The 13,810-nt window shown below is 34.3% G+C and overlaps 2 protein-coding genes across 2 annotated transcripts; one reads left to right on the forward strand and one right to left on the reverse strand.

The window, feature by feature from the left end:
* Positions 1-2,217: 2,217 nt before the first annotated feature.
* LOC109206987 (peroxidase 17) lies at positions 2,218-4,588 on the reverse strand. Its single transcript, XM_019369860.1, has 3 exons — positions 4,246-4,588; positions 3,963-4,154; positions 2,218-2,952 (listed from the first exon to the last, which is right to left on the reverse strand). Exons 1-3 carry the CDS (start codon positions 4,450-4,452, stop codon positions 2,338-2,340), a joined length of 1,014 nt encoding a protein of 337 aa, XP_019225405.1. The 5' UTR covers positions 4,453-4,588; the 3' UTR covers positions 2,218-2,337.
* A 4,513-nt stretch (positions 4,589-9,101) lies between these two features.
* On the forward strand, positions 9,102-10,178 carry LOC109206979 (protein FAR1-RELATED SEQUENCE 11-like). The gene has a single exon (XM_019369852.1). It carries the CDS (start codon positions 9,102-9,104, stop codon positions 10,176-10,178), a length of 1,077 nt encoding a protein of 358 aa, XP_019225397.1.
* Positions 10,179-13,810: the final 3,632 nt, after the last annotated feature.

Below are 13,810 nucleotides of genomic sequence, written 5' to 3' on the forward strand. Positions count from 1 at the left end.
ACGTGAGGTCTACGAGGGGTAGAGTGTACGCAGAACTTACCCCTACCTTGTGAAGGTAGAGAGGCTGGCGAGCAGAGAAACAAAAAATCATGTGAAAATTACAACGATGAGATTGCCCCGCCATCATTTCAAAGGTAGAGTGTATGCCTTGAGTCTTTATAAAAGGTCCCACAAAGTGAGGTCTGAGAGGGGTAGAGTGTACGCAGACTGTGAAGATAGAGAGTCTGTTTCCGATAGACCCCCGGCTCTATATATGACTTGAACATCTTCAGGCATGGTTTCTAGATCAGTTTGGAGTGCTACATGATGGAAAACAACCTTATCCTGGTGCCGTTTCGACATGTATGTTCTCATCGCTTAACCTTTGATTTTTTTGGTAATTAAGCTTGTCTATTACATACCTTTATTGGTTCCTTAACTAATGATGTTAAATTAAGCAGTGGAAAAGTTGGCAAGTTATGGTGCAAAAATGGTAATCATTAGTAATTCTTCAAGAAGAGCATCTACAACCCTGGAAAAATTGAAGAACCTTGGATTTGATACATCACTCTTTCTTGGTGTTATTACCAGTGGGGAATTAACACATCAGTATCTTCTAAGGTTACCTATTTTACATTTAATGTAGATACTGAGCAAATTCTTCGCTAACTTTCTATTGATCATCAAGTTTAGATGCTTCAATATATGGTGCTTCAAATTTCTTTGTATTATGCATGTCACTTGATATTTCATCTAAAAAATGACTGCTCTCACTGTTCACATAGTCACCAACTTACCATCGACGACTATCACTGCTACTTCTCTCGTTCATTCCTCACATTATGTCATTTTTATTTTACAATGTTGCTTTCAGGACTGTCAATTCGAGCGAAAAACTTAACCAAATCAAATGTAGTTTCTGTAAGTGAATTTGTTCTATTACATTTGATTATGGGCAGGAGAGACGACGAATGGTTTGCCTCTTTAGGAAGATCATGCATTCACATGACTTGGAGCGACAAGGGTGCTATCTCTTTCGAGGTACATAAAGTTTTGCGAGCTCCTTAGATTAATATCCTTAGCTTTCTTTACTGTTTGAACTGAAAGAAAATGTTAGTCTTTCTCAACTAAGTGGTTAGTGGCTCTGGTTTTTTAACTTCAGGGCCTCTGACTAGAAGTAAGTAGTGGAAAATGTTCAGGAAGCCGAATTTATTTTGGTTCACGGAACTGATGCTTTGGGCCTTTCTTCTGGTGACACACTTCCAATGAATCTTGATGATCTTGAGAAGATACCGGAGCAATGTGCTTCTAAGAAAATTCCTATGGTGGTAGCAAATCCTGATTATGTAACTATAGAGCCTGGGAATCTACGTGCTATGCCCGGTAAGAATGTTTTTCCTGCACTCATGCTTTTGCTGGTTGAGTTACTTTATACTTGAGGGCATGTGTTCTAAAAGGTGGATTCAGGATTTGAACTTTATGGCGTCGAGTTCGAAATTCTATCACAGCCCATTTGATTTACTGGTTCGAAATTTGTTAATATGGACTTAGTTAGTGAATTTTTTTAATACATGTAGAGTGAAATCTGGGTTCGGAGTCTGTTATAGATTGCCACCTTGTACCTTTTTTATTGGGCAGCCCGGTGCACGAAGCATTCCGTGTTCATGCAGGGTCTGGGGAAGTGCCGCATCCAAGGGTGTGTGATGTAGGCAGCCTACCCTAATGCAAGCATCAGTGCCTGATTCCACGGCTTGAACTCGTGACCTATAGGTCATAGGAAAACAACTTGACCGTTGCTCCAAGGCTGCCCTTCACTTTGTACCTTTTCTTTATACCCGAGAAATTTCCGAATTGGTGGATAATGGGGGCACCTCTATTCTTCTTTTCTTAAATACTAGGCTTTTCTTAAATTGGTGGATATTGTATTGTATTGTATTGTTAATTCAGATTCAATATTTGTTTGATTATTACATAAATTTCATTGTACTGTATAATCAAGTCTTTTGTTATACAAGAGCAGCCACGGCCAGCCAGGAAGTAAGGGCAGCCCGGTGCACTAAGCTCCCGCAATGCACAGTGTCTGGGGAAGGGCTAGACCACAAGGGTCTATTGTATGCAGTCTTACCTTGCATTTCTGCAAGAGGCTGTTTACACAGCTCGAACCCATGACCTCCTGGTCACGTTGCAGTAACTTTACTAGTTACGCCAAGGTTCCCTTCATGGCCAGCCAGCAAGTACTGAAGTAAAATCCAAACAAAGTTACCCATAAAACATCAGAAGAAAACAATCTGATTGATACTATTCTGATCATAAAACTACAATAGACTTTTTCAAACCTTTCTCCAATTCAGTTGGCAGTCACTCTCCTCCATTTGAAGTCTCAAACAAGACTTCAACTCGCGGACGATGACTGTTAACCACTCTGCAATCCCGTCTAATCTCACCTGGCCAGCCAGATTGCAAGTCACCCATCTTTATCATCCCTTCAACAAAAGCCTTAAAGAATTTCTCCTGACTTACACTAAATTCTCTTACATATTCCCTAGTAAAAGGATTAGTAAAAAGTGTTTGATCTGAATTCAAGAACCCTCTACCATTCACCAAGTCTTTGAAATATTGATTGTCAAATACTTCAGGTGTTGCATCCAAATCTCCTGTTACATTCCCATCTCCACCAAGTGGACAAAGCTTGTCTAACTTCTCTCTGAATCTTGGTTCAATGGTAGGATCAGGCCGGCCCGAGCCGGACTGATTATATAGCCTAAAGACAATAGAAAAACACCTTCCTTTGCCAATGGAGTGAGAACCAGAAAGTGCAACAAGATCTTTGATTGAGAGATTATATCTGTTGAAAAGATCAATGAGATATGTTGCATTTGATCTTGGACTTGGCATGATTTGGTTAGAATCTTCTTGACTTGCAGTTAAACTATCTAGCCTTCCCAATTTCACTTCCCAATTTGGACCTCCAGTCTGAGTAAAAGTTTAAAACAAATCAGATTCTCTGTTTTACCCTATGTTGCACGGACTCTCCAAAATGCTATCGCACTCGTGTCGGATCCTCCAAAAATACACCACTTTTGGAGGATCCGACACGTATCCGGCGATATTTTAGGAGAGTCGATGCAACATAGGTTTTACCAAGTAACTCAAAAGACAGCATAGTAAAAAGAATATGAAAAAGATAAGATTTGTCATCATAATACTAGTACAAAACTTGAAGTTCTTTTTCCCTTTCCTTTTATCCTATTCACTCCTCAATTCTAATGATACATAACAATGACAAAGAATTTAGTATACTCGTAATGAATTATTTGTGTTCCTCAAATTCCAGCAGAGACAAAACAAACACACTTGATCTTTTCTTATCTGTACTTTTGATGGGCAACATTACATATTACCTGTGCTGGTGGAAGATAACAAATACGGGGTGAAAAATAGTAAAGGTACGCACAATCATCCCGAACACCACCATAATTGGGTTCCTTTGGTTTACATTAAGCTTACTTTGACCTTATCAAATTTATATAATATATACTCCCTCTGTTTCAAAAAAATTGACAATGTTTCCTTATTAGTCCGTTTGAAAAAGATTGACACATTTCACTATTTCTTTAATAAAAAGCAGTTATTATTACACCACACAAATGTTATGGCTTATTTAAGATCAAATATCTCAAAAATCTTCTATTCTTTATTAAAGTTTATGTCAAGTCAAAGCAAAACAATTTTTTTGAAACCGAGGGAAATTTTAAAAAAAAAAAAAAAATTAAGGTTACTATGAGATACATATATTTTATCCTTCTTCTTCTCCTACTCACCCCCCCCCCCCCCAACCCAAACCCCTTCCAAGCTACAAAAGCTCATAGAAGAAGAGCTACAAAATGGAAAACCTCCCCCTCCCCCCCTCCCCCCCTCCAAAAAAAATGATTTTCTTTTTCCTTTTTTAGAAATGGAAGTTGAAAAGATGAGAATAAAGTTACCAGAACAACAGCATCTCTGGCAGCCATGATTAAAAGATCAGCACAAGAAACAACACCAGGGCAGGCTCTTTCCAGTTCCTCTTTAACTTCATCTACAACTTCATAAGACCTCAGTGAATTTATATTTGATAAAGCCAGTTTTTCTCCAAGCATATTTGGTGTATCATCCAACAACAAAGAAGCATCACATCCCTAAAAAAAAAAGAATACAAAAATTAACCCAAAAACAAGAATTTTCAAATACAGAAAAAAAAAAATGGATTCTTGAAATTTTTACTATTACATTAACAAAGCAATCATGAAACTGCAATCTCATCACTGAGGCTAAGCTTCTAGGTTCTCTTTTCATTGCTTTTTTCATTACATTTTTGACTATAAATTCAGCTTCTGGGCAAGTTTCTGTGTAAAAACCTGGCCTAAGTGTAGCAGCAGCCATGGCTTCAAAGGTCAAGTTTATGAGGATGAAGAAGAAAAGAAGAGTATAAGACATTCTTGATTCTTGAATATTTTTTACTAGTGTTTAATTTTTGTATTGGTTCTTGAAAAGGGAGATGAATGGTATAGGGAAAAATTCCTGATTTGCATGATTTGTCAGTATTATATAGGGGAGACAAATAGGCCAATTGTGAAGAGTTTGTTTTGGTTGGGTGATAAATAGGGTGTGTAGGGTATAGTCATGACCTCTGCATAATTCTGGAAATCACTTTTGTCATTTATTTTCTGATTTTTCAACTAACTGAATCCACTTGTTGTATGAGTAGGACTTAGGAGTAGTATTTTTGTTTATAACCATATGGTATTTTATGTGTACTGTTGGATTAACCCAGATTCATATCACGTAAAATTAATTAAAAGGGAAACTGTTACTAGTCAATTAATATAGATTCATATCGTGTAAGACTACGTAAAAGGGGAGGGTCACCAATAATTTGTTTCATTTATAGAGCTCGAACCCTGTATTTCTGATTAAGTGAAAGATTATATGATTTACATTCTTGTCTAATTTTGTTCTATTTTTGAAAGATTCTCCTTTTTATGCCGGCATCATTAGTATTAATCTCATATTTTCGTATTTCCTTATCCGCGAATTTCCTTTATTATATATTATTTTTCGCTTCGAATAATCTATCACCTTATCACTTTTGCTCGTTGTTGTTACTATTTGTTTCTATTTCTTTTTATTTTTTCCTTGAGCCAGAGGTCTATTTGAAACAACATCTCTACCTCCGTAAGATAGAGGTAAGGTATGTATGCACTCTATCCTCTTCAAACCCCACTTTGTAAAATTATACTGAGTTTGTTGTTGTTTAGTATTTATGCTACTAATAGAAGTAGTTTTCAAAAGTGATTTAAGGTTGAAGATTCTTTTATTATATTTAGATCTAAATCCAAAATAAATGTGAACAATGCAAGTTAAAGGTAAGTTTATATTAATTACTTGATTAATATTAGGAAATGGTTAAGGATAATTCAGATAATGTGAATGAACTAAACAAGGGCGTAACAGAGTTTATTTGTACAAAATTATTTGATTTATTAAACCAAGAAATCAAATAAAAAAGTGACCACTAGTTAACTAGAGGTGTCAATATGGGCGGGGTGGGGCTAGCCCATTCCAGTCCATGTGGGCTTTAGTAATTGACGGGCTGGATTGGGCTAGCCCACCATTTTGATGGGCCTCATAATAGTCAGCCCACCCCAGCCCTATGTGGGTCGCGGGCCTCCACGGGCCGACCCATCATTTTTTTAAATATAATTATATATATTTTTTAAGTTCTAACCTAAAAAAGATAAATATTTAAACGTTAAAAAAATTTTATTGAAAAAATTTCACAGAACTTAATAACTTTCTATACTTTTCCAATATATCACAATAAATACTAAAAAAGTAAGAGACAAGACTATATTTCATTCACTAAAAGTCAAAACTCAAAAAAAAATATTCAAGAGAACGTCCATGACGCTTATGGGATATCCAACACACACATCATCTTCATCAAACACATTTAAATCCACTTATGAGAAGGTTGGCATAACATCTTTACTTTCATCTACATTTGCAATTCGTATGCAATATTAATTTGTTAAATATTAAGAATAATTAAAATTTTAAAATTAATTAATGTTTTAAGACTTTGATCTTTTAATATGATGAGCTTAATAAACTTTAAGCTTGGGATACTCTTCTTGTTATTTTTTGTGTCATATATTTTTTATATTTTATATATTTTAAATACGTATTTTTATTAGGCCCACGGGTCGGCCCAACGCAGCCTCAGTCAATCCTCACGGGCCACGGGCTTACTCAGGCCGGGCTTAAAAGCCTCGGTTTTAAATGGGCTCCAAAAATCCTAGCCCAACCCTGATTAAAATCCTCGTTTACTCGGGCTAAGCCCATATTGACGGCTCTATAGTTAACAACCAAAACCAATAGTAATTAAAGTTAAGTCACAAAAGTTAAAAGAATAATAATTGGAAAAAAAACAGATATTCACGTTATCACTCACGTGGAACACAATAAGCGAGTTGATAATTGTGCGCAACCAGCCAAATCAAGAAATGAACCCAATTTATTCAAATTTTAAGGAAAAAATAATAATAATTTAGTCAAGTATCCCTTAATGCTATTAAATAATTTTATTAAATAAACATAACAAAACAACAGATAAAGTGAAATTTAGGCACATGGTCAATTCTTCGTTTTGACACAAAAATTAAAAAATAAAAAAATTCTCTTTGTATTCTCAAATGTCGAAATACCCACCAACCAATGGAAATTAAATCATTGTCCTGGCCTTATTAAAACAATGAAAATTAGTAACTGAAAGTTTTAATACTTGTTTTAACTAATCAGATTAGTTTTGCTGATACAAGCAAAAGCTCGTTTTAGGCATTTTTCTGCCTCTTAAAACTAATTCAAAACATGCTATACATGACCAAACCTACAGCAAAATTGAGCCAAATTAAATGCTGATGTTTAGTTTAATAGAGAAATATTGATACTCTTCCACAACAAAGGATTAGAAAATTAATAAATAAACTTTTGAGCAATATAATATGTGATATATATCGACACATATCGTCTTCACATATTTTCTTTCCTTTTTTGCACTTTAATTTACTTTTGATAACTCTAGTATTCTGTCAAATGTATGTACCTTGACTAATACATCTCACCTATACAAATACCGAATAACTCCATCCTTTTCTTCACTTAAATTTATTTTTAATAACTCTGGTGTTCTGTCAAATTTGCATGTACCTCGAATGAAATCAAATATTGTTCAATCTATTGGCTTTCTCAATCCGTTTTTAGCATATTTGAGGATCTATTTACCTCATATATTTTCTATTTTTACTAAATTTACATTTATAAATCGTAAAAAGTTAAAAGATAAAATGGTATTTCATCTTTTTTCATTGATTTAAGATCTTAAGTGGAGAAAATAGGAGGGAGAAGGAAAGTGGATTATAGTCCCCAAAAGTAAAAAAATGTGCAAATGGGCACGACCTCCCACATCGCATAATAGATAAGGAAGCATATATCCTAGTTACTACTTTTGATTAAAAAATAATGACTTTTTAACTTTAGATAATGTTGGAGATTTGGTCTTATTCTTACATAATCTGCTTTCATGATAACGTCATCTCCACTTGTATGATAATTGACCGGATATATATATATANTGAACAACCTCTTCTATTGAATTCCAATAGACAAAATGTCCACCATCTGTTTTGATGTAGTATATATATATATATATATATGGGTTTTGCTAACATACTACATGAAGGTAATATGTTAGCACCCTACCCATTTTTTATTTTACATAAATGTCCCTGCCACCTCAATAAGTGCTTAGCCTTTTTAGTCTTTTCACCGAAATTCTCCCACTTCACTTAATGCCCTAAAATTTATATTTTCAAGACCCTCCCGCTAAATCGCGCATTTACTGTACATAACTGGCGGAAAAAAAGGGACCAAGCAACCATTGCTCTTCTATGAAATTCCAAGGTTATTTCTTAAGTTTTCTCTTCTTCCAACATTGACTAGTGCATAATCGAGGTAAGCATATACTAGTATTTTGCTACTTTTTCATTTGTTGATCAAATTTTGGGTTAAAAATATATTTTACTTTTGAAACAGAGGTGTCCAGTGATTAAAGAATTTTTAGTTTATATTTGCTTTGTGCCTTCCAATTTGTTTCTTGCTTTTTGATTTATAACACAAATTTACAGTTTCAGTGAACTGATTCTATAGTTGGATTACTTAGTGTGACAAAATTATTTCTTTTGACGGAATTAAAAAATACAGGTTTTTAACAATACCAGTGATTCGACAATAGGAGTTTCAAGAAGCCATTGTCCATGTGGTGATATTGAGTGCTTTATTAATGGAGATACAGTTGTAGGAACTATTACAACTTCAAATGAGGAACTTAAAAAAGAGAATGTTATTCATATTAGCGATGGTGATTTGCAAATAGGAAAAGTGTTTGATAGTGATGATGAAGCTTACAATTACTATATGAATTTTGCTAAAAGTTTTGGTTTTTCAGTTAGACGTGATCGCCATTCAGGAAGTGTAGAATATCCTATGGGAATTTATAAAAAGGATTATGTTTGTCATCGAGCTGGTAGCCCTCGTCCTCAAAAGGTAGTTGAAAAAGAACGACAAAGAAATCGAAAATCTTCCAGATGTAGCTGTAAAGCCAAGATGTCCATCGCCAAAGATATATTTGATGGCATCACTCGTTGGACAGTGGTGTATTTTGATAATGTTCACAATTATGAACTTTTGAGTGATAAAGAGGTACGATTTGCCCCGCTTATCGAAATATTGACATTGTTGATCAAACACGAATTACACTTCTTGCAAAAGCTGGTTGTTCAATAAGTTTAATCAGAAGAGTGATTGAATTAGAAAAGGGAGTAGATCCAGGCCAATTGCGTTTCAGAGAAAAAGATATAAGGAACTTTGTTCAATCAGAAAGTTCAACTAATATTGAAAGTGATGCCCTGGAGCTATTGAAAATATGCAAGAGCTTGAAAGACAGAGATGTTGATTTTCAATATGATTTCACTGTTGATGGATGTGAAAGACTCGAACATGTCATATAGGCATTCGGAGACTCGAACATGTCATTTGTCGATGGATTTCCAATAGATGAATTGATCTCTCAGTTTGACCTTGGATCAGATAGGCATATAAAATTGCTATATTTAAATCGTGCATCTTGGGCACTGCCATACTTGAAGGGATACTTTTTTGCTGGAATGACAACGATTGGACGCTCAGAATCTATTAATGCATATTTGAAAAGATTTTTACATGCAAGACAAAGTTTAAAAGAATTTGTTGAGCAGGTTGCTACTGCAGTTAGTATAAGAAACCATGCTGGTGAAGAGGCAACAATGCGGCAAAAGTATTACAATCCTCAAATTAAGACATTCATGCCGATGGAGAAACATGCATCAAAAGTTATCACGCCCTTCGCCTTTAAGTTGTTACAAGATGAGATGATACTTTCTGTTGAGTATGGTCTATTTCCACATAGTGATGGATCATATCTTGTGCGTCACTACAGCAAAACAGATGGTGGACGTTTCGTCTATTGGAATTCAATAGAAGAGGTTGTTCAATGTTCTTGCCAAGAGTTTGAATTTTCAGGAATTTTGTGCAGGCATTCTATTCGAGTACTTAGTGCTCATAACGATTTCATGTTACCTGATAAATATTTATTGGCTAAGTGGAGGCAAGAAAACCCATTGGTTCTAAAGTTTACTCATATGATGAAATCCAGTAATGATAACAACGAGTTCCAGAGTCTTCATTCTACATTCAGAGATTTGACTCTTGAATCTTTAAAGACAAAAGGTCGTCTTGAATATGCTAAGAAGGAATGGCAAAGAGTGCTGCAAATTGTTCAATGTTTTCCTAAAAATGAGCGTATGAGTGAAGAGCATGAACATGTTTCTATTAGTCAATCTATAGAGAGCAATTCTCTAGATGAAGATTATCACATTGAAAATCCACAACAATCTCAGACAAAGGGAAGAAAAAAAGAAAAAAAGTTAGTTGGGGGCATTGAAGCTGCAAAGAAACTAAGATATTGCAAGGTTCCTAATTGCGGTGGAACTGGCCACGACTCAAGAAATTGTCTACTGAAAAAGAAAATTTCAGAAATTCCAGCAACTCAATCTCCTAACAAGTAAGTATATGAGTTTCATAATATCTAATCTCTTGTTAAATAAAAATACTCATAATGCATACAAACTGAAATAAAAATGTTATTTTGGTTGCAGGATTCTAAAAGGATGGACAAAGAAGCTCTAAGGTGATCCAACTATGAAAAAGTCCTTTTGCTTACTAGAATCAGTCATTGTACATCATAGTTTGTTGATCTCAAGTTGAATTGTGTAGAGATCAAAAATTACAAGAAATTATTTTCTGTTTATGAACAAGAAATCAGCTGTCGTACATTATTTTTGTGAATAGCGACATCTTTTATTTCATGTAAATTTTGTTTTAGATGAGTACAAGAGGAGGGGCTTTAATCAATGTGTTTTCATCTCTTACTACTTAATTTGAACAAGAAATCTTTTGCTCATCAGAACAATATATTGTATACCAGATCAATTATTTGAATAGGAATATGCTTTATTCCATGTAAAAACTGGTTCAGATGTACAAGAGGAGGGGGACTCAAGCCTAACCTCCAATGTTACTTTTGGTAGAAGAGAACATCCTCTCTTACAAAATTTCAAGAATAAGCTACTAGTTTCTAAAGCTAAATTCATGAAGGAGAATCTCTTCATTGTAGAATTTATAAGTGCTATGAATCTAAATATTTCTTGAGCTTCAAAAATATCAAACTTTTCAGCAATCATGCCTTCCAGCTACTATCCATCTTCAATTACATAGAACTGACTTCTATGCTGCAAAAGAAAAGAGTTACACCCATCTAGTTATTTATCCATCCAGTTATGAACATGAAACATTCTAATTCCCAATTGTAAATTGTAGGAAGTAATTAAAAATATAAATAACCCAAGGAAAAATAATTGACTTACAATCTAGTGAAATACGCCTCCAACCTTCACCCTTCTTACGCTTTCCGTCATCCATAGGGAGCTAATAAAATTATACGAACTCTACCAAACAAGACCAACATCGCCGCAAAATGAATTGTAGTTGTGAAAAATAAAATCCTAGAATTTAAGGACGAAGGCAAGAAGAAGAAAACAGAACATATCTGCGTCCTGAAGCAGATCTTGAAAATATATTTTTAGGGCATTATTTGAAGTGGTACTGAACTGGAAGATTACCTCAAAAAGTGGTAACACAAATTCACACAACTCCAAAACTGGTAATAGTTCTTAGTCTTAGGAAGAGAAAGAAAAAAAACCAGAAGAGGGAGAAGAGAAGGGGCGTGGATGGAGGACGAACTAGATGGGGAAAGAACATGACTTGGCTTTAGTGTTTATCTGAAAGGACAAAAATACTCTTTTTATTTGTGAGTTGCCATTGCATCATTAAGGGTATTTATGAAAAATAAAAATTGGGTAGGGTGCTAACATACTACCTTCATGTAGTATGTCAGCAAAACCCTATATATATATATATATATATATATATATATATATATATATATATATATATATATATATATGTACCGACATAGTAAAAAATATATATTATTAGTGTGTTTTAACTCGTAATAGAAGGTAGTCTTTTATTTTTTAAATGACTAATTTCACGTGTTATGATCATTTACATGTAATTATCATCCACCAACCGGTAAAAAAAAAAGGAGTTGCAATTGTATAATATTATATGTATAATTCATGTGTAATATGTGTACTATAATTATATTTAATTAATCTTAGAATATTCAGAAATGTAGTGTAATGGTCCAAATTGTAAGGTCCTTGTTGCCTTATGTCAATGAAATGTAGCTTAAGAAGAGAAAAGCCAAACAATAGCCAGGTCCCCTATATGTCATTTTACACAAATATGTGTATTGTGACACATCCTTATGTAGGAAAATAATTGACAAAAACCTAACTATAGTCTATAGGTACGTCATTTTTCAATATTACTTTTACGTACAAGATTTTTTAGCACAAAATCGGCAAAAAAAAGAAAGTTACATTTCAAAAGTTCTATTTGGAAGAATTATTTGAACATTCTTCGTACGTAGCATAATTTCTTTCTCATATTTATCGACGAACATTATTGAGAGACAAATTATATTGTATCAAGGAAAAGAATGAGATATTTTTCTCTAACGAATGGGAGGTAAACAGATATTTCCTTAAATTGGTCATTATTTTGTAAGCAGCTAATAATATAATCAAGTATTGAATATTTTACCTAAATAGGTGCGCATTTAATTAGTGCGTAGCATAAGATTCGATTTTAACTAGTACTTAAAGGTATGGCCTATCGACCAATAAAGTACATAGGTCTAAATCACGGAGAAATTCAAAAATAGCCAGATTTACAAGTGGTCGTTCAAAAATAGCGCAGTTTCAAAAGTAATCGAAATCTAGCCACTTTTTATGTAAAGATAAATCTGAGAGAAAATATTGTTCAAAACCCGGAAAATACGCCAGTATATTATGCTGGAGTTCCAGCATAAGTATACTTGAACTCCAGCATATTATATTGGAGTTCCAGGATAAGTATGCTGGAACTCCAGCATAATATGATGGAGTTCCAGAATAAGTACACTAGAACTCCAGCATAATATACTGGAGTTCCAGCAAAGTATATCGGTCCAGTATAATATGCTGGAAGTTCATAAACAAGTGCTCGAATCTCCAGTATATTATGCTGGAACTTTTCGTGTGTTGGAGTTCCAGCATAATATGCTGGAAGTTCATACACAGGTGCACCGAACTCCAGTTTATTATGCTGGACCGGTCTCTGTTGCAGCAAAATAGTGGCTATTTTTCATTGACTTGGTAAACGCTGGCTATTTTTGAATGACCAGTCCGAAAACTGATTAGATCGTGCTATTTTTACTCTAAATCATGATAAATTAAGGTCCAAAACACAACATACACACACACATACAAAAATATTAAGTGATTTTTTTTTGTCTGTCTAAGTTTTGGTGCTCACCGGATAAAATTGTGATAGGAAACGGATACCAGTTATTGAAATAATTAAGTGAGACACGAGTTGAGCCAGACATTTCTAACTTGTCATTCTACCATTTTCTTTCATATTGGACCCCAACGGCCAACACTATACCTAAAAGAATGAAAACCTCAGTAATCAACATATGTATAAATTTTACTTAATGTTGAAAAGTGGTAAAATTCAGTGGCGGAGCTATATGGATTCAAGGGTGTCAATCTATACCTTTTCGTCGGAAAGTTACACTCTATAGCTAGATGATTCTTTTTATGCATATATACTACACATTGACACTCTTTAACTTCTCTATCGATTTACTTCTTTATATTTTGACCGCGTTAGTGAAAATTTTGGCTCGCCCACGAGTAAGAACTAAGGTGCTATAGCTACAAGAATTTGATTGCTTAACAAATCATTATTAGACTTAATACTAACGATATCCTTCACACTAATGATATGATCGCACGTGTCCATCACTTTATGGTCAGTGGAGAACTTTGTGGAAATGTGACCATTTATTGAATGCCAAATCTAAAAATTCAGCCTATATTTACCCAAGCTAGGGGACTGGTGATTGTTGGGAAAATGGGGAACAAATAAGAAGCATAATTGGCATCCACAAAACTGTCTGTTGGAAGGAGGATAGAATTTGTTCCCATTTGGAATGTCAAACATGATTGCCATCAAGAACCAACAAAGG

Source organism: Nicotiana attenuata, unplaced genomic scaffold (genome assembly GCF_001879085.1).
Source record: "Nicotiana attenuata strain UT unplaced genomic scaffold, NIATTr2, whole genome shotgun sequence".
NCBI classification, from domain to species: Eukaryota; Viridiplantae; Streptophyta; class Magnoliopsida; order Solanales; family Solanaceae; genus Nicotiana; species Nicotiana attenuata.

Coding starts and splice junctions, on each gene's coding strand:
- LOC109206987 (XM_019369860.1), bottom strand. CDS start 4,452: ATGTCTTATACTCTTCTTTTCTTCTTCATCCTCATAAACTTGACCTTT. Junction 4,155..4,245: donor TTCATGATTGCTTTGTTAAT/GTAATAGTAAAA, acceptor TTTTTTTTTTAG/GGATGTGATGCTTCTTTGTT. Junction 2,953..3,962: donor CCAGAGATGCTGTTGTTCTG/GTAACTTTATTC, acceptor ACTTTTACTCAG/ACTGGAGGTCCAAATTGGGA.
- LOC109206979 (XM_019369852.1), top strand. CDS start 9,102: ATGTCATTTGTCGATGGATTTCCAATAGATGAATTGATCTCTCAGTTT.